We start from the raw sequence: 19,728 nt of genomic DNA on the forward strand, positions 1-19,728 counted from the left end.
AAAGTCATTAACATCCCTGTGAGCTCTCTTCTCAGGACCGATTTTAATGTACAGACTGTTCAATCAACGCATTATGTGGAATTTAGATTGCTGTTCTGATCATCCAACGGCTCAGCTACCACAAAGTAATGGAAAACATTAGCATGCTAACTGCAGATAGTGTCTCATCAGTTTTCGATTCACAATTACAGACTCGACGCTTGCATCGTTGATGGACTGTGAATAATACTCTGGCATACAGGGTGATTTTCTTTGTTTATTTGACTAGTGTGTAAAACATCTAAATGCTTATCAAATACAAATATCCAGTCTGCTCATATGACAGAACAGAGAGTTACTAAATTTAGAGCACAACTGGAATCATTGGGCAGGGAGATTTATTCTGACAGGCTTCACTGTACTAAAAGAGCTATACTTTAGTTTCCCAGTGATACACATGCATCACTGAACTTTCTTAAAATGTATTTTATTTAGTGTATTCCATTCATGTATCTGCAAATATATCCAAAATGAGCTAATGCTCCACTTTACCTGTGTACGACAAAAGCCGTTTTACACACGTGGTGAAACGAGAAGTGATCTTACCTGTGTTCAGAATGATGGATGGAGAGGATCACCCCAGAGTTCAGGTGATCCTGTTTGAGGGTCACCAACACAGTAAACTCATTCTTGCCTCTTAGCTTCTGGACCATTTGCTCTGAGACCTCCACGGGAGCTTTTACTTCCCTGGAGGACCCTGGATTAAAGACAGGGATTAGAAGAAATTATTAATACCATCAATAAGTACGTCCTCAGAAAGACTGTCTATTTATCTGACCAAAACATCACCACTGGGAAAATAAACTCCAGAACTAACAATGTGTCTTTAGCTAGAGCTGGATCAGGAGACCCTGAGTCTTTCCTGGGGTTTCCCATAAGTTTTTCTTTTTCACTCACTGCGTTTCACTCTTTGTGCTTACTTACTTACGTACTTTGCATTTAATCATTAATTATTATTAATTACTGGCTTTCTTCCATACTTTGTTTCCTGTTATGTCTCTCTCTTCCCTTCTCTCCCAAACCAGTCACCACAGATGGAAGAAACATGAGGAATCTTCTCATTAAAAAGGGAGTTGCTTGCTTGTAATGGGGTAATCTGATCTTCGTCTTTAAATTACAATGCCTTGAGGTGACCGCTGTTGTGCTTTGGTGCTATATAAATAAAAATGAAATGAGTTATCTATTCTTTTTCAGCTCCTTTAACGATGTATGAAAAACAGAAGTTCTGGTTGAAGCAGTGAATCGACACAACTTTTCCTTTTCCTTTTGTTGTTAACTCTATTGCCACTATTGATATATAATATTAACAATTTAGTAAGAATAACAAATTAGTTGATGTGAAAGTTATGAGTAAAATGTGCTCTAGTGAATCTGCTGTATTGTAGAAAACTAGACAACATTCTGCTGGGATTTTATAAATATTTCATGTAGTGACATAAGACAAGCCTGATAAATTTAAATTCATGAAATAAAAATCAGCACTAAACATTCAGAGCATACTTACTAGCACAAATTACAGTTTATTTCTTAAAGTGAGAGCAAAATGCTAAAGAACAACAAAAAAGTGCCAAGCTTAAAAGCTTTATTAAGCTGCAAGTCAAATACTTTTTTTCCCAAATAAAACCTTTGACATTTACTGCATTCATTTGGAAAACGGCTTGAGTACTGTTTTTGGTCCAAGAATTTTTCATATATATAGTTTATTGTAAACTCATGACTTCCTAATAAAGGCCAGCTGCTGTAAATCTCACCTCAAGCAAAACTTCTGAAGTTGTCCGCCTGCAAAAAATAATAGGCAACAACCCTTTGCTGCCAAATACTGTACCAGCTGGACAGTGATGACCACCTCTGTCTAATATGCTGTTTGTCCTTTGTATTGTAGGATAATTGACCCACATAAACACAAAGAGACCTGAGAATGCTCTGTGGTATCTGATACAAACATTTTTTAGCTCCAGCATCTTCAAAGAGCTGTGAATTACATCAAAGTTGATCCCGCACATCCTGTGTTTTGTCAGAAACACTCATCTCATCAAGTCTTCAAAATGGGACTTCAGAAAACAGCGGGTGATGTCGCGGTAGCTACATCCATTTTTTAAACTGTCTTCGACAGCTATTCACCGCTTCTAGTCAAAGACGCAGCACAAGCCCTGTCATTTTGGAGTTGCTCTAACCTAGTCATCTACCATAATGATTTGGCCCTTGTTGTTCTGGCCTTTACACCCACCTACAACACTAAGGCTGTATCAGTGGATGACGATAAACAACAGTCAGAGTGCGTGACAACAGCTTGCCAATCAAGGTGTTCTTTTTTTTTCCTTTTGACTTGTTTTCCTGTGTGAACACACAAGTTCACGTTCCCACATTTGCTCTCTTTCAAATTACCGTTGTGAACCACTCTCATCTCAAAATAAGCGAAAACAGAAGAGGAACATTTCTATTTCTAAAATTGGAGCTTAATGTAGCCGTGAGTTTGCAGAGATGCTAGTTTATCTCATGTCTTTAACCTTATTTATGTCACCAGGTGTTGTGTGAGTTTCTGGTAAAAGACCCTGCTGTGTGTGAGGTGAGCACAGCCAGAGCAGGAAGAGATAGGTGAGCCACCTTTATGCATCAAACAGACTGATCAAGTTAGCAGAGCTATGATAAAAAGAACTATAATCCTAAAGCAAACTTTTAAGTGTAAATCATTTATGGCTGTGTGTGAACGTCTCTCTCCAGCTGGTTCTTTCTCTTTATGCTGGAAATGGGGCATAACCTCTTCTCTGTCTTTGTCTCTCTGACCAGCAGCTACAGTGCAGCTGTATGTCTGGACCACATCACATACTATGCACAATGTACAGCAGATACCTCGATCTTAATGGCTGCATGGCAGCTATGGTATTGGTTATTGGCATAAGATAATTAGACTATGGAGAAAACTGCTCAACCCTAATGTTTACTATAACTTAACTGCTGCTAATATATCTTAGAAAATAACAAGTGCTCTTGCTAAAAAATATCAACATTATTCATCATCTGTCATCATTTGCCAAAGGGGATAATGATTTCTCTCACCGGTGCAGGCTTAAAAATCAGGTCAAGTTACTTACTCCTAGGTGTAGTATTGGAATAGCCGTATTAAGCTGAGGACTAGAGGAAAAATAAGTAATATGGGTGCTGGTGTGGATGGGAGGGTATTTTCTGTGTGTAGTTAGCTGGTAAACTCCTGTTCCACCAGCGTGCCCCCTTTCCCTCCCCACCAAGTCTACACAGACGTCTATGTTACTTTAATGGAAGCATCAATAAAAGATGACGTTTCTCAGAAGCAATCACATCAAAGAGCTCACTTCCAGCTACGGGATGCATGCACGATGCCCTGGCACACTTAAGCGCTCCAGGAAGCTAGCATGGTGGCTTTTCCTCAGTGTATTAGCATTACTTCCAGCTGGTGGGAGTAGCCAATTAACACAATGCAATGTGAAACTTCAGGCAACGCTGTGATGAAGACTGAATACGCATACTCATCACTTACATAAGACACAATGACAGCATGCTTTAAAAAAAGGCCTGTTTCGATTCAGTTGTGGTACTTGCAGTGTACACTTATAGTGCAAGCATTAGCTTTTTTTTTTTCTTCTGATGCAGGCTTTTAAGCCCATTAGGTGCATATTTTGAGTCATTTCTCTTTAAACAAAAGCGTACACTAGATTTGTCTCTGACCAAAGGAAATGCACAGGGCAGGGATTCATGCATTTTGCATCACCAGTGGAGTATCATCCCAGTGACATTGGCTGGGGTGGGACAGATGGCCCAATGACTGCAACAGGGGTTCTGCTGAGCAATAATCTGCTGCTATCAACAGATCCTACTTAGTAACCAATTCCAAATGGCACTGCTGACAATAATCTCAGAATGAGTTTGTTTTCATCAAATTATTAAATGGTAATTTAATCTGTAGTCAGATTTAATTGCTTTTATTAAGAAAAGTCATATATTTATTGTTATGGTCTCCGTGCCTGCCCGGCCGGCCCCACAAGGCTACATGTGTTGTTGGGTTTTCTCTCTCTCTCTCTCTGCCTGGGCGGAGCTCACTGTGGGCTCCCGCCCTTGGCCCACACACCTGACAACAATCAGCTGTCATCACCTAGGAGCACTATTTGAGGCTGGAACACAGATCCTCTCGTCGCTGGATGATTGTACTACAGACGTTAGTGATTCTCCCAGCTCCTGTGAACCTGTGCTTTGTGAGTGACTTCCCTTTCTTCTGCTACAGAGACTTTCCTCCCCGGACCTGTGACCTCCCTGCCGTGTGAACGTGTGTGAGTTTGGTCAAGAAGACGTGAGCGAGTGTGAGAGAGCTTCCCCGTGATTCCCTGGAGTTTGGATTTCCCTTCACTGTATATATCGTGCACTAGTGCTGTAAATAAACTGTTTTTGGAGACATCTAACCGCTCTGCGCTTGAGTTCCTACTACCAGATTGTGACATTTATAGTCTTTGATATTATGCACCGGTCAATCTACTGCCATGCCAAGAGTTGAACAGAAAGTAAAAATGACATCTCAATAAAGCAAAATAAGCACAGCAGGAGCATTTGTCAGGGCGGGGCCCAGGGTTGATGAGGCAGGGGGGATGGTAAGGATCAAGGAACCTCTACTACTTGTCTGCTCTACAACTTGGCAACTATGAGCCATTGGCTATATGTGGACAACTCTCATCACCCATCTTATTACTTTAAGAGAAGGGGCATCTTTATATGGGTCTTTAAGGGCTTGTCGAGTAGAGGCTACATTGGCATGGAGCGGAAAAATCTGTCTACACTGAATGAATTCAATCCGGCAAAGATTAAGTTAGCATATGTATTAGGAGCATCTCTGCATTCCTTTAAACATATACGTGAAAAATGAGTAGATGAGTTTGTGCTGCGATGAGTAGGACAACTTTCCCGTGTGCCAAATCTATAAGGCCCTGCTGAGGGGGGCCTTTGGTCAATTATATATTGGCAAGTGCCTGGATGGGGCAGCCACCTGCTCCTAATGACCACTCTGATGTGAGTTACCGACACAAAATAGCTTGAAAATGATGACACGGTGCATAAAATTCTAATCAGCGTATTTTCGGTGCAATAACACATCTCACGTCATCTGTTGTCGATGTTTACAGGCTATAAGGAGCAGCTGATAGTGAAGAAGCTGCTTTTGAGACACACAGAGTTTTATCAGCTGACTAAAGATCTCCAAAAGCCTCAGGCTCAATAGCATCCCTCGGAAGCGCAGCTTAGGGCTACAGCCTAATCTTATCTCCTGGGTACATTCTGCTTTATTAGTTATACTCAGGCCACGATTTCCATCCCTCAGCTTCATGTCTAATCTTTAACTGTCTAACAGTCTTATTTTGTCTGACCCATGGTACACAAGCCGAGCACTCCCATTCACCCATCCACCCCCACCCACACCCACACACTCTATTCTCATAGAAAAATATTGGCAGAACCGCACCAATCATCAGCTAACGCATTTAGCATTTCGAACAGGTGCCCCCACAGCACAGCGTGAGAGGCCAGATACGCCCAGCTTTGCCACAATCCTTTTCTCACACACTGCTTTCATGTTGACCTGCGCTCACAGAATGGGAGTTTTTCTAGTGAACAGACGCCGAGTTTCTGTCTTCCCACCACGCAAAAGGCATTGGTTAGCGATTTATAAATTTCTCGGAGTGAAATTGCTACTAAAAGCAGCATCGCTGATATTAAGTATGAAGATTACAGCCTCGTTTTTATGCGAATAATGAAGAGTTTCGTTCTCCGGTCTCTAGTGGATTGCCAGAACAAAATAACACCTCCTACATCTTTTGCAACAACTCTTCAACAACAGTTTCCAAATAAGCGATGTTCCTATCAGTTAAGAGGGACTGAGCCATGAGCTGCAGAGAATGCATGAAAGCCAAGAGGGGTCCAAATAACACATTGATGCAATCAGAGGAGGGAAGACCCAACGCTGCCATAAACCAACTTGTCAAATTGTCATATTACAGAAATGTTTTGTGTTTGGAAAAAAAAAAATGACAGCACACTTTTACACAAGACATTTTATCTGCTGGCCTGAGTGTAGAGGGATGTGCGTGGGAGGGACAGGCAAGAGAATATCTCTCTTGGAGGATTAGAATAATGATAAACTCTCCACCAGAAGCAAACTCAAAACCCTTCATTACTATCAGTGCACACGCACAATCGCCTGTGAACGCATGCACGTAGAGGAACAGGTGTGGACAGCAACACATACGCAGACACTGTAATGCCAACATTTTGCCTAGCCTGCGCAACTCTAAACAAACACTGCGTCAGTACAGAGAGAGAAACGGATGCAGAGGTGTGCGGTAAGGTACCTCTACATACACTAGACACATATACAAAGACCAGCCCCCTAAAGGTCGTTACAGCTCCTAGATATTCCGCCACACTCAGGCAATCTGCATTCGGCGGACCATCTCCCCCCTGCTGTGTCTCCATTCTCCTGGAACAAATACTAAACTGAGCCAAGGGCACCTCCAGGAGTGCCTTGGCCAGCAATTTTTTCCCAATTCTCAGATCGCCTCCTCGGTGACCGCCTGTCTGACATTCACACATACACAGAGCTAATGACAGCCTTCCAGCCACCCAACTGTATAACAACCCTGGGGGGATAGAAATATCTCCCCCTCCATGGTCACTGGAGCTCCTGTGTGGAACAGAGGATCAGGTTTGCCTCAGAAGGCAGCAAGCAAAAATGACTGACCACAGGGAGTTGTGGATAATGTCAGTCATCAGGAAAGATTGGACAACTTTTCTTTGAAATACAGCACAAGACACAAAGATTGGACAACTTTTCTTTGAAATACAGCACAAGACACAACGACTGCTGTATATCGAAGGAAATGGGATTATTTTATATGAATATAAAATGCAGGTGGAATGGATAAAGCAAGCTCTGACCTCAGGTAAATTTTGCTTTTCGCTTCAGTTTCACCGACAATTCTGTTTGGTTCATTTTTAAGCAGAGCAAAATGTTATGGTGTTAAAGATTGCAAAGAATAAAGTTCACATCTAACATTTATGTTAACATCTAATGTCTAACATTAGCCCCTGAGTCTTAAAAATGGTTTTATTCTGAAACCTGCTATAGAAAATTGTCCACACTGCACAATTTTTCAAAATGTTTTGGGGAAAATTGGCTTCAGGCAGAATAAAGCAGACCTTTGTTACCTTACACTTTCAAGAAAAATTACTCTTGGTCCTGGAAAATTCTTGAAAGAATGAGTTTCTTGAGTTTCTGTACATATTATAGTCTTCTTGTTAGGTTTGTATTCATCCTACCTGAATACAATCATGCCTGTATTCATATTTTAAGGCTGGGATTACACTATATTACCTTAGAGTCCATTTGGCAGTTGCATGCACAGTTTGCACCCTTAAAGTGTAGTTTCTGCACTGACAATCGTACCAGATCACAACAAATTAGAGGCTACATCTCCTCAGAGCTTCACGCACACCCGCTGAAGATAAAATACACACCACTTGGACACTTACAGCACGTATGCAATATGCAATAAACCTGTGTTACTAGTCGCTGTAATCCAGCCCATATTGCCACAAAGCGATGCCTTCTGCATGCTGAATATGAGTGAATATGAGTGATGAGGATAAAATCGCTAATCTTTGTTCCACACAGAAACTCAGAACTTCAGCTTAATGTGAGGCTACGGCAGTGTGAGACAGTCAGCTAGGGATTTTCCACACTCAATCTCTTTTAGTACCAAATTATCACTTTCTTTTCCCATCCCTCTATGTTGGCTCATCAAGGAAACACTCTGTGAATCCACAAAGAAGGAATTTCATAATAAGGACTCTTTGACTTCAGGAAAACCCAACTGACTTGTCTGAGGCTGTAAGAGCTTCATGTTAGCTTCAGATTCACTTTGGAGAGCATTTTCACACGGAGCACGGAGGAATGTGGATTCTGTTCCTCTATTACTTTGGATATAGATTTTTTTTGAAGTCCATACGATCAACAAATTAACATGTAACTGATTTTAATTTACACATGTGTCAGTGATGCGTTTAGCAAAAAAGAAAGTGAACCTTTTTAACTATTCAGCATCAGAGTGTGAAAAAAGGCTGAGGAACTTTACCCAAGGTTTCTCAGAGCTTAGTGATTATGGTTTTGTTTGGATTCATATTTTCTGCTATTAACTAGACGGTTTTATTGAAGGTAAAATGGTTTTAAGCATCTAGCTGAACTCTGCATATTTGTATTGATATGAGAGTAAAAAGCTTCAATCTCAGTGAAAGTGAATGCAGCTGTCATGGACAGTGTGACAAAGGAAATCTGAGTGATGTCAGCCATTCTATTATCTTAGAAAAGATTTGTAGAATATTCATTTTAACTGAAAGCTTCTGCAAGCACTGAGAGTTTAACAATACACCAATAATAGTGTTTTTTTTTTAATGGATCTTTCTCCATATTAAGGTCTAAAAACCTCAAATTTCATTCTGTTTTGTAGATTTTGCATGCCAAATTAGTTGTGTTGATTCTTAGTTATTTTAAGGACTCCTGCAGAGCTAGATTGGTATGCTAGTTTTACCCCATTAGCACATTTTTCTATTTAATTATTTATGGATTCTTTTGGCACATTTTCCTACATTAAATAACATTTTCTTGTCTATTTCAGGAGGTTTTTTTCCTTTTAATTGAATCTATTTGCATCGTGAAACTTCAATAAAAGAAGAGAAGCAGCAAACGCAGCACTTGCAGTGAGAAAAAAGAAGCGCGCAGAAGTTCAGCATGATGTGTTACGCTAACCACTTTTTGCCAGTGTTAATTGCATTATTATTTCCTGAAGCCACTTTCCCATTTCGCTTTATTGTCCTTCCTCTAAGTGTGAGGTTTGCAGAACAGCACCCGGTGAACCTGCTCAAAACGATTCAGCAGAGTGCAGCTTTCCTGTACGCAAGCTTTCTCCAGAGCTCTGCCGCTGAAGGACTGAATTGCCCTCTGAACCTCTACATCTTTCTATAGCACAGTACTCCACTGCATCATAGTTACTAACAGCTGGTAAGTGTAGCCTCTGCAATGGAAGCACATCTGTGACGTACACAGAAATGCCAGACAACAAACCGACATTTCCTCCCTGCTTCATACAGATGTACAAAAAAGCGCGCGCACTAACAAGGCATTACAAACGAGCCTCTTCCATCCTGTTACACTTTAGTGTCACAGGAGCCAGGGGCATCGTCACCACAACATACAAAGAAACACCTCTCTGGCAGTGTTTAAACAGCCTGAGCAGAAACATGCTTCTGAGACAGGCAGGATTCATATAAACACAGACCAACACAATTACAAGGGAGCCTTGTGCTGCAGCTGAAACAATGCTTCTAGCAACTGTGTTGTTTGCACTTTGAATGAGTTCGGTCCATACACTTGTAGCCATAGAGGGAGAGAGCGTGGGTGTATGTGTGTTGGGGGAAGGGAGTGCTTCTGGGTGTGGTCCCCCCTCCCTGCTCTTGTATACCAATAGATATATGGATGTCTAGATATTAAAAACTGTGGGGGAAGTGCTAATGATGTGATGGTTTTGTGGCGAGCCTGAGTATCACCTTGGCACGAGAGGAGCGTAGCCTGGGGCAGGGAGGGGGCCTTTTTTTCTGCCTTTATTATGCCCGTCCCTGAGGTCCACCTCTCCTAATGTCATGCAATGTAGCTCTGACAGCTACCTTCAAAAGCATCAGCAGGGGTTCGCTGAACAGAAATCCCCCCACTGCTCATTCCTTTCCTATTTCCTTTTTTTTCAAAACAAACACATTCAACAGACAGAGATGCATAGAAACAGCATACAGCAAACTAACAGCACACAACACAACAGCCGCTTATCTGCACGTGGACATACACATATTTCTATACTGTGAATTACACTCTTCCACTTCTCTCTTAGCTCTCAGCAGCTACACCCCCTCCCTCCCGCTTCCATCCAGCACCCAGAGATAACAGCCTTCCCTTTGGGCAGGCAGGCAAGCAGCGGAGGGGACAGCCATGGATATGTTCTGCCTGCTATCTAATGAGCGTCGGAATGTCACTGTGGGCCTGTCTGCTGATCCCAGCTAGCCAAGCCTCCATACATGTGGAATCAGCACAGTCTATCAAACAGCTGGCAGACAGCTCTGCTCTGCATTTCTATCTCTCCCTCTCTCTCTCTTTCTCCTTCCCATCCCAGCTTCTTTCTCTCGAGCCCCCCGCACTCATTTTCTCTTTTACAGAACGTGCCTCCTCCTTTCTGTTCCTGATTGCAAACAAGCAGATGCCCAGGTCCGTTCTGCCGTTGCAGCTCTGCCCGCCTCCCCCTCACCCAGCATCATCGACTTAACATAGACATCCCAAATGAAGGATGGAGGCAAGCTACCATAAATAACACACTGCTGTCTCCGCCTGGATAACTGTATGTACTTAGCAAAAGGTATCGTAGGAAAATAAGATAGCGCAATGACAAAGGGGTACCAGTCACAGAATAGTTGTTCTTTTTCTCCTTTTATTTTGTGGAAAGAAAGAAGCCTGCAGGTAGCTTCTTTCACTAACTGTCTTTGTTTCTCTCTCTCTAACTCTCCCTTTGCTACCCGCCTGTGTAGAGCACTTCTGAGTGTTCTCTACACAGAGGACATCAAATGGCCTGCCTTCACAAAGATACTGGAGTTGCTGCTCCATGCAGAAGTGCCGCTGTCTCAGCGGTTGTGCAGGGAGATTAGAAGATATCAGCGAGGAGGGGGGGTCGACAAATGATTGTGGTGTTTCTCTGTCCCAAAACAATGCCGTCACTTTGGTACATTACGTGATCCGTGATGAGAACCTTCTTGTGGAGATGTGTTACATCGCCATATCTTTTGTTTTGCCACTGATCTGGGAGCAAAAAGCAATTTCCTCTTTTGCTACTTTTGCCTGGGTTATGATAGACATCTCCATCCCTGTGATGGAGCTGTTAACAGTTTCATTTGGATTGTAATGAGCGTCTGACATCAAGTAACAAAGACGTAACACTGACAGAAATTTTAAAAAATTTAAAAAAGTGAAAAAGCATTAAAAAAAAGTCAAGCACGACCTCATCTTTGACAACTCTGTTTTGCATGCTACCGTTTACTAAATGGCACGAAAGTCTACACGCACTGCCTTGCAGCTGACAACATGATCTGCAGCCCATTCACATTTTTAGCAACGCAAACTGTTCAAACTCACACACTCCAGAAGATCACCAAATGGGTGAATTCTTGCAGGGGGCCCATTTACTCTCCAGACTCACTTCATATATCAACTGTGACTGTGGGATTTTTGTCTCGGCCTAATCTGATTAAGCTCAGTCATTCTATGATTCTTTGTATGATCCTCCCATCTCTCCCCCTCCGCCTGCCCTCAACACAACACTTTTTCATGAAAACCGAACATGCCTATTGTTCAGGCAGGTGGTAGTCTGAGGCCACCCCCCCAGCTAAATCCAAATAGAGAGGAAAAACTGATAATGCACTGTATGTTGCAGTTTACAGTCTGTTACACAGGAACAGACAAACACAAGAATCATATAAAGGAATCTGGTGCACAGCATTATTCGATGATCTAACATCAGACATCTACGGGCATCTCAGCTAAGGATCTGTGGATTACTGGGCAGCATCATGTTGGCCTTTCTAGTTGTGTAAACAAAACATACAAAGGAAATAAACAAAATGAAATGAGTAGTTATCATAGGAAAACATGTTCTTTGCATGGACATCATCTCATCTGCTTTACATTTTAACTTCAGACAGAGACAGAGTGAATGTGTGTTATGGTACCTTGGAAGTGGAAAGCTCTAGACTCGCTGTGGAAGCCCTGGACCTGAGTAACTCCATCAAAGCCTTCTCCAAGCGTTAGTTCATCAAATACGCTGATGCGCAGGGCAGGGTCAACCCCAAAACCTATAACTAATTTACAAACAGAAAACATTTTATTTTATTTTTTTTAAACCACTGTTATTTAAAAAAAAAAGAGTCTTGTGATGCTAGAAAAAAATATCATGTTTGTTTCAGGGGGAGACGTGTCAGGTCAGGTTAAGATTAGGTGCTGATTATTTCTGAGAAGGTTTGGTCACAAGTTAAGCAAAACAGAACATCATTTAATGAAGCTGATCTCATGTTAAAAAGCAAAATGTTGCGACATAAAGGTTCATTTAAAAATCAGTGACAGCCTTTTGTCCTACCTGAGGAGACGAAAAATACACCGGAAATCAGAAACAGCTGTAATAATCTCATGGTGAATGTATAAAAAAACAAAAGCAAAATTAGTCCATGTTTTGTCCACTTCCGAGAGACAGCGTTCTTCAATCACATGTGAATGATGTATCACCCTCGCACGGGAGGCTGTTACCAATCCCAAATGCTGAGCGGAGGCATCATCACAACTTTAGATGCCCGGCGATGCGAAATTTTAAAAAAATCGGGAGAGAGAAGCAAATCCGGAAGAGGGGGAGGGAAAAACACAGCAATGATGCTGAAATTATTCCATGTAACACAGGGTCTGCTCCATCCGCATCATCCGCGGCACAGGTGGCTGACAGAGGACGGACAAAGCGAGCTGCTCTGCCTCGGCAGCTCAACAGACGCTCCTACAGCAGTGCGAACGAGCTGTGTGCGCTGAAGGAGTGCAGACAGAGAGAGGAAGGGAGAGGAGAAACCTGTCAAGGAGCGAGAGACAGGGGGGGAAAGAGGGGCAATAAAGCCCCCTGGTGGCCTGAGATGGGAAAAGCTTTTATATCCATTACATGCATCTCGATTGCAACCACGCCTCATCCTGGCCCATGTCTACTGTAATCTCTCTTAAAAAAAAAAAAGAAAAGAAAAAAAGGAATTTTTGTCAGTGCCTTAGCTTACATGGAATTCAGGGTTAGGGTCAATGTTTAAATGTTTAAGAAAGCAAGAAGTAACGACGATCAAGACAAAAATCTAATTATTCAGTTTTATTCTATGTAAAGCTAAATAAATAAATAAATAAAAACAGGCTTTGTGTGCGCGTGTGTTATTATATTGTTATTATTACGGGATAATCCTGGGTTTTTGGCTCATCTTATTAAAACACTGGATAGCAACCTTGATCTTTGACTCAAATTTCAAATTTGACAGTCAAATTAATTCTGTGGTCTGGAAGCAGTTTCTTCCATCTCCGGACTAAAAACTCCTTGACTTTGTTATGTTAAAACTGGACTACTTAGAGCACTGCATGCTGTAGTTAGTCCATCATCTCTCGCCCACTTACAATTAGTCCAAAAAGCTGCAGCCAGATTATAGAGTGGGACAACGAGAAAGAGAGAGAGAGTGATCACATTACTCCAGTGTTGGCAGCCTTACGATGGCTCACTGTGTATTACAGAATCCACCATGCAGTGGCACTGTTTGTGTTTAAAGCCTTAAGGTGTCTTGCACCTGCATATGTGGCAGATAAGCTCCATATGCTACTGACGTACAATTTACATACTTAATTATTATTTGGATTTGTCCATTTGGAAGTCTACTTGGTGTGACGTGCTTGGATACTCATGTTAAACGTAATCAACGTTTCAAATGAAGAGGTCAGCAAATAATTCAGGTGAGTCAAAAGCTTAGACTTTAGGCTGCTTTAAACACTTTATTTACTTTACTTCTTCATTTGTGTTTCCGTAGAGAGGCTGACACAGCTTGTTTCAAACAGCTGATGGAGTGAGGGGTTGCATCAAGTCTCAACATGAGATAAATAAAGATTATTTTTGAACTATGAGTCAAACAAAACAACTTTAGAGTCCAAGAATGAAAATATAGAGTTGAAAAGACTGTAATAGGTCTAGTAAAAATAGATACGCATGTTTGAAACTAAATTTTAATGAGTTACTGCTGCAAAGTCGGCCCAATCAAATGAGAAAATGCACTTGCTCTCTATCATTCATAATTGGATAATTACTAGCTAACCAAGCAATATATTTCAGTTTTTATATATAAACTAAGTCATGGGATATCTAAAAAGTCTAAAAGGGAAAAAGGAAACAATAAATGAGATAAGCATTGCTAGTATAAGTGTATTGCTTTTCAATTTGCTGAGACAAAGGTACTTAATAGTTTTTATTTTCCATCTTAAGTACATTGCACCACTTATCCAAAAGGCCTAACTACTTCTATTGAAAGGTGGAAGGCCATCAAGCACAAAAAGCTATTTCATGAGTTATGCCTGTTCATTGAAGTTGTCAAGGTTGTGTACCAACTTTGGAGGTTAAAAGTCCCAGCGATTATAGTGGTAAATGGTAGGAACCTACCATGATAAACAATCCTTCAGGCATTGTCAAGGCTCGCCCTCTTTTCCTTTCCTTTTTAGCAATGTTTGGGTTTTCTTTTCAGTTGATGTTGATAACCTCCTTTACGTCTCTTCCAAACCATCTGCCTTCCCTGTCCTTGTGAAGAAGTCAATGGAGAAAAAGCCACCTGTCACAAAAGCACAACATTTTACTGGATTATCATATATGCTAAAACTGCTTTTTGATTAGAGTTGTGACCTGCTGCAAGCACACGTTCTCAATCCTTCTGTAAAGGTGACGTCTGGCTTTTCAGCAGGTGCCAAGAAAGCAAATTAAAATTGAGTCCTTGGCTGACTGTGTGCCAATTGAAGCAAAGACGCTCTGTGGGTTGAAAATTTATTTATTTGTCTCGCATCTTCTTTATCACGGCACATACTACCATTCTGAAACCTAACTGTTTAATCAGCATCCATGTTATGCCAGTGATGTTGATTTTGAAATTATTACATTTTCATTAAATCCTGATCAATTTTCTGCCAGAGGGACATAAACTGAAGACTTTTCCAATAGACCTTCTCAGAGGCAATCGATCATAAGTCCTTAACAAACTCAGGCCAATCCCTGGATGACAAGAAAAATCTTTTGCTGGCTATGCTGGTTTCTGAAGTTGAGCTGACAAGTGGGCATCAGCAGATATGATTCTTGGGCCGCTGTGGTGCTCAGATCCATCCCAAGGACCTCAGATTAACACCAGCACATTTGCCATTTAAATGTGCCTCTCCTTCAATATAGCCTTCGTTAATGCCAATAACATGTTTTGTTTTAATTATAATTCATGCAAAACAGATGTTTTTTGACAAACAGGCTAATATCTGTACCAATTGAGATGGCTTGTTCGGGCATCTACAGCATGCAGCTAATGGGTGGCTATTGTGACCAAAACAAAGACAAGCAATGGCTCTTCATGCAGTGTCACATCTGTTGTTTGAGAGGGCGACCAACCCACTATTCATTATTAATAATTCCATTTCTTCTGGGTCCAGACACAGGAAATGTAATTACTTTGTATTGCCCACAACTTGTCATTTCCTAAAGTGCCATCAGGAAAATAAGAGTCATTAAAGCATGCGCCCAGCAAAGAATCAAAAGTAATAAGCACGCGCACTGCCAACACACACCTGCGCTCGCACGTCAAATCTCTCAAGGCAAAGGCAGAAGAACAGCGGTACTTTCATTTATCTAAAAAATAAATAAATAAATAAATAAATAATGAAAACTAGATGGATGACGCATTGCAAAGCTCTCAGGGGCTTGTTCACTTAGGAAATAAATATACCATATAGACATACTAATGCAAGATCTACAAAATTAAAATCACTTAAAGTAGCAGTGACGGAATACGAATGAACTGCTGGGAAAAAAGAAAGAAAAAAAACTTTGCATATTGTTCCCACAGGGGTCTCCTGGGATTAGTTTGGTTCATATTTCTATGTTATAATGTCCTTTTCTGAGTTTCTAATTTGAATTATATTCTATTAAACCTGTAACGTTTTATTGCATCATCCTGCCCAGTAATGTATTCTAATACCTTTGCTTTGACATGTTTTTTTTTTTTAATTATTATGAATATTATTTTTAATATAAATGGAAAAATATTTAAATTAAGCTGCGGTGGACTGATGGAAGTCATCTGCTATTTGTTGCAAAGCTGCATTTTTAAATATTTGATGCTGATGCAAAAACCAGACAGAGTTTTGGGAATCACGCTGTTAAAATATTGATGGTCCCCGTTCTCTCAGCGCCATCGTGGGTACATGACAGAGCATTGCAGGCACTCGATCACAGTGGAGCAGTACTGAGGCCAAACAGACAGTGTCACTCTTGGACCATGCCAAAGGGTAAATGCTCAACTACCCGAAAAATGGGCAACATACACTCGCGGGCCACTTACTTGGTATAACTGTTGCTCGTTAATACCTAATTAACCAGTCACATGGCGACTTGTATCCTGACTTGTGATGTCATGGTGTGGAGGATATTTTCTTAGCACACAACTACTTAGACTAATTACAACAGAGCATTATTTAAACCAACAGCCTACTTGAGTATGGTTGGCGATCTAGCCATCACAATCTAACCACTGTGTTTCTGTCCTCAGAGGGAAGTCACAAAGCTCAAATGAGCTCAGACTGATTTCTTGAACATGACGGTGAGTTCACTTTGCTCACTTCCACAGTCACCAGATCTCAATCTAATAGAGCACCCTTGGGATAAGGTAAAAACAGGATCTGCATCATTTATGTGCAGCTGATGGAACAATTGTGTGATGCTAGCATGTGAATATAGACCAAAAGCTCTAAGGAATGTTTGCAGCACCTGTTTGAATCCATGCCACAAATAATTAAGGCAGTTAGCCAAACCTGGCACTAGCAGGATTTAAGTGGCTTATGAGTGCAGTGAGTTCAGGGATGAGACATAAATCAAGATAAATGGCATAAATGAGCAAGACAAACTATGTACTACCAGATCTCTGTGAGCAGAGTCACCCTGTATTAAGGGCCCTATTATTTTCTGTAGAATTTGACTGCTTAATAAAACATTTTTGCACACTATATTTGAATATTACAGATTCTATGAGTCAAAATCACTTACATTAAATTATATATAGATATTTCATATCTAACCTCAGATGGTAAAGGGAAAAATAATTTTAAATCTATATTAATGGAGCTGCATTGTTGCCCTTTTATTAGCAATATGTACACGTTGAAAACTCAGAAAAGTTCGATCACAGCTTTGACAGCCCTTTATTCTGAAAATTATGTGTTTTTCTCATGCCTAAGTGCCGCACAGCTCCACAAATATGATCCGACAGGCATGACGTTGTTTTGTGAAAGGTACACAATAAGACACCATAGTGGCACTTTATTTCATTTAATACATTTATTCACTCTCATTACTTTTTTTTTCAGCGCTCTCTTTTGATAATAGAGACTCATGTGTCGTACATGCAAAGCTTTAAAGTGGAGATAAAAACAAAAGCTTTTCATTGCAATCAGCTTAATGTGGCGTACTCTTAATGAAAATGTGGTCTTAGGTATGTTGAAGCCTTTATAGACTGTCCATGCAGAGCAGTTGCTCCACACAGCCACTCCCATTCCCCCAGGATCCTATTGTGAACATGTGCAGTGAGCTGGCTCATTGGGCCCTCATGGTGAATGGCCCGCAGCCATTCACTCAGCATACAGAAGCTCATTAGAACTCTATAGGCACACAATTGAGAGGCTCACATTAGAAACTTCCTGTTCTGGGGCATAGACACTGCACACAAAGTGCCAGTTTGCTGCTAAACTAAGCGCATTGTCCTCCTGATTCATAGAACCTGGCCCTCCATTCACGATATTAAGTTCGAGTGGTGGAATATCAATTGCGTGTGCAATGGGCCACTATCTTTTTAAGAGCTTTAGTGGGGTTAAAAAAGAGAAAAGGGATCTCAGTCGGTCTGCAGAGTGCTAGTTTTCAACAGACCCATTGTGAGGATTCTGAATGAAGGGAGCCCTGTTTTTTCCCTCCAGTTCTAAAAAGAGATGGGCATCAAATAAATTCACATGAACTTGCTTCAGGGTGTTTCTAAGACCTACCCGTCAAGAAAAGCCTAATTATACCTCCCTCTCCTGGAGAGCTCTATTGGAATCTGGCTAATTACACAGTGGTGAATTTTAATAATGATACGTGCTTACTGATGCCTTTTAAAATGTGCACAAAGTTGGATGAGATTTGTTCTACCTAAAAAAAAAAAAGAGTCACTGAACACGGAGAAATATACGATGTTAATAGACACGCATAATGCTTTGATGAGTGTCATCATGTTTCTGACCTCTTTTAAACTTACTACACTGACATTTTTTTGCTCAAATGCTAATTTAAGAACAGAGAACGTGACTCGGTGAAAGTCCTCAGTGTTTTCACATAAAACATGCCTTGATACACAATAAGCTATTTAAGAAACAAAAACAGTTAAAAATAGCACTAAACAAGAGTCTAGGCTTCCCTCCTGCTTTCTCTCTGTCATGTAAACAAATGACTCTCCGGCAAACAAAAAGCTTCAGGGGGCTATCACAGCCACTGGTCTATGTGAAGCATGTTAACATGAACTCACTTAACAACAGTGGAAAGTGCACGCAGATGCACTAACACTCATCATGTGACAGAGCACTATGCGTTCTCCACCAGCCTGAGGAATAAAACCTCAAATTTGATTACAAGCAACCTTTGGCTCCCTGGCCATCACACAATAGCCTGAGCTGTCTGGGCCAATTTCCATGCTCAGCATGAGGCATCTACACGCGCAGCCTGGCGCTCCCAGTCGGCCCCACAAACACACAAACACACTCCCAGATGAGTGTGGATATGCCTGTTTACTGTGCCTAAACTACGGGTCTGTCGCCCCTCTTGTTGGACTTTCTATGACAATGTTGAGGATCATTAGCTGCAGTGTGAAAGGTTACACAAGCCTCTTATTGGATGTTTATGCCAAAACACTAACACACGTGTGTATTTGGGTGGCCACCTATATCTCGAAGCTGCAACACACTAATATGCAACACATACAATCCATATAGTGAAAACTGAATATTTAAGTGCTTGATTTTTCTGCCTGAGGAGCTTTATGGATCTCTGTAAAATCATTTGTACATGTAAAATTTTTAAAGCTGACAAATAGAGTTCTGCAACAGTTACCAAAACTGAACAAGTCATAGTTCTGAGGGTTTGTCTTCTAACATAAACAAATGTTGCTCTTTGCACTGTTTATTGCATATAATATGTTACAGAAAAAAATACCCTAAATTGCAACTAATATCAGTTGCAACCAGAGGGAAGAAAAATACGATGAAAAATTGTAAATTTCACTCAAAAGGTTTATTTTAACTAAAAAAATTAAGGGTTTTTCCATTATTTATTAAGAAATTAAACTGCATGCTTAAATAAGCCCAGTTATCTTGTAAACAGTGCAAGGTGTCTTGTGCAAGTGATTTAGAAAAACAACTGGACACTTTCCTTTTATGACACCTACTGAAATTTGCTTATAAGTGAGGCAAAAACATTACAATCAGATTAATTTGCCAACTGATATTCCAGAAAAACGCAAGATGTTCTTTTTAAACATTCAGCAATGAAAAAAAGTCTTACAGAGCACAAATGAACGACGTGCATGGTGCACAATAGAGCTCCAAAGGAGGCTGGAGAGAACTATTTACTACTGCAGAGGAGTGTTTGGTGCATGCTAAACTTTGGCCAGCACTTCATTGTCTCTGGTGTCTATCATTTAATAGGCTAGTTGACATAATGAATGAGCCAGACCCACCTTCTGCCACTCCAGAAAGGCCCCAGCCTT

General features: G+C 40.9%; 1 protein-coding gene across 1 annotated transcript in view; it reads right to left on the reverse strand.

Annotated features, from left to right (window-relative positions):
* Positions 1–12,742, reverse strand: part of nell2a (neural EGFL like 2a) — an 83,405-nt gene extending 70,663 nt beyond the window's left edge. The window contains exons 1-3 of the mRNA XM_084933902.1: positions 12,276–12,742; positions 11,872–12,000; positions 586–736 (exon numbers count right to left, since the gene is read on the reverse strand). Of these exons, the coding sequence (XP_084790028.1) occupies positions 586–736; positions 11,872–12,000; positions 12,276–12,327 (332 nt within the window). The 5' untranslated portion in view covers positions 12,328–12,742. The remainder of the gene's footprint in view (positions 1–585; positions 737–11,871; positions 12,001–12,275) is intronic.
* Positions 12,743–19,728: the final 6,986 nt, after the last annotated feature.

The sequence above is a fragment of the Perissodus microlepis genome, chromosome 7 (genome assembly GCF_051167445.1).
Source record: "Perissodus microlepis isolate ML-2025 ecotype Zambia chromosome 7, ASM5116744v1, whole genome shotgun sequence".
In the NCBI taxonomy this organism is placed as follows: Eukaryota; Metazoa; Chordata; class Actinopteri; order Cichliformes; family Cichlidae; genus Perissodus; species Perissodus microlepis.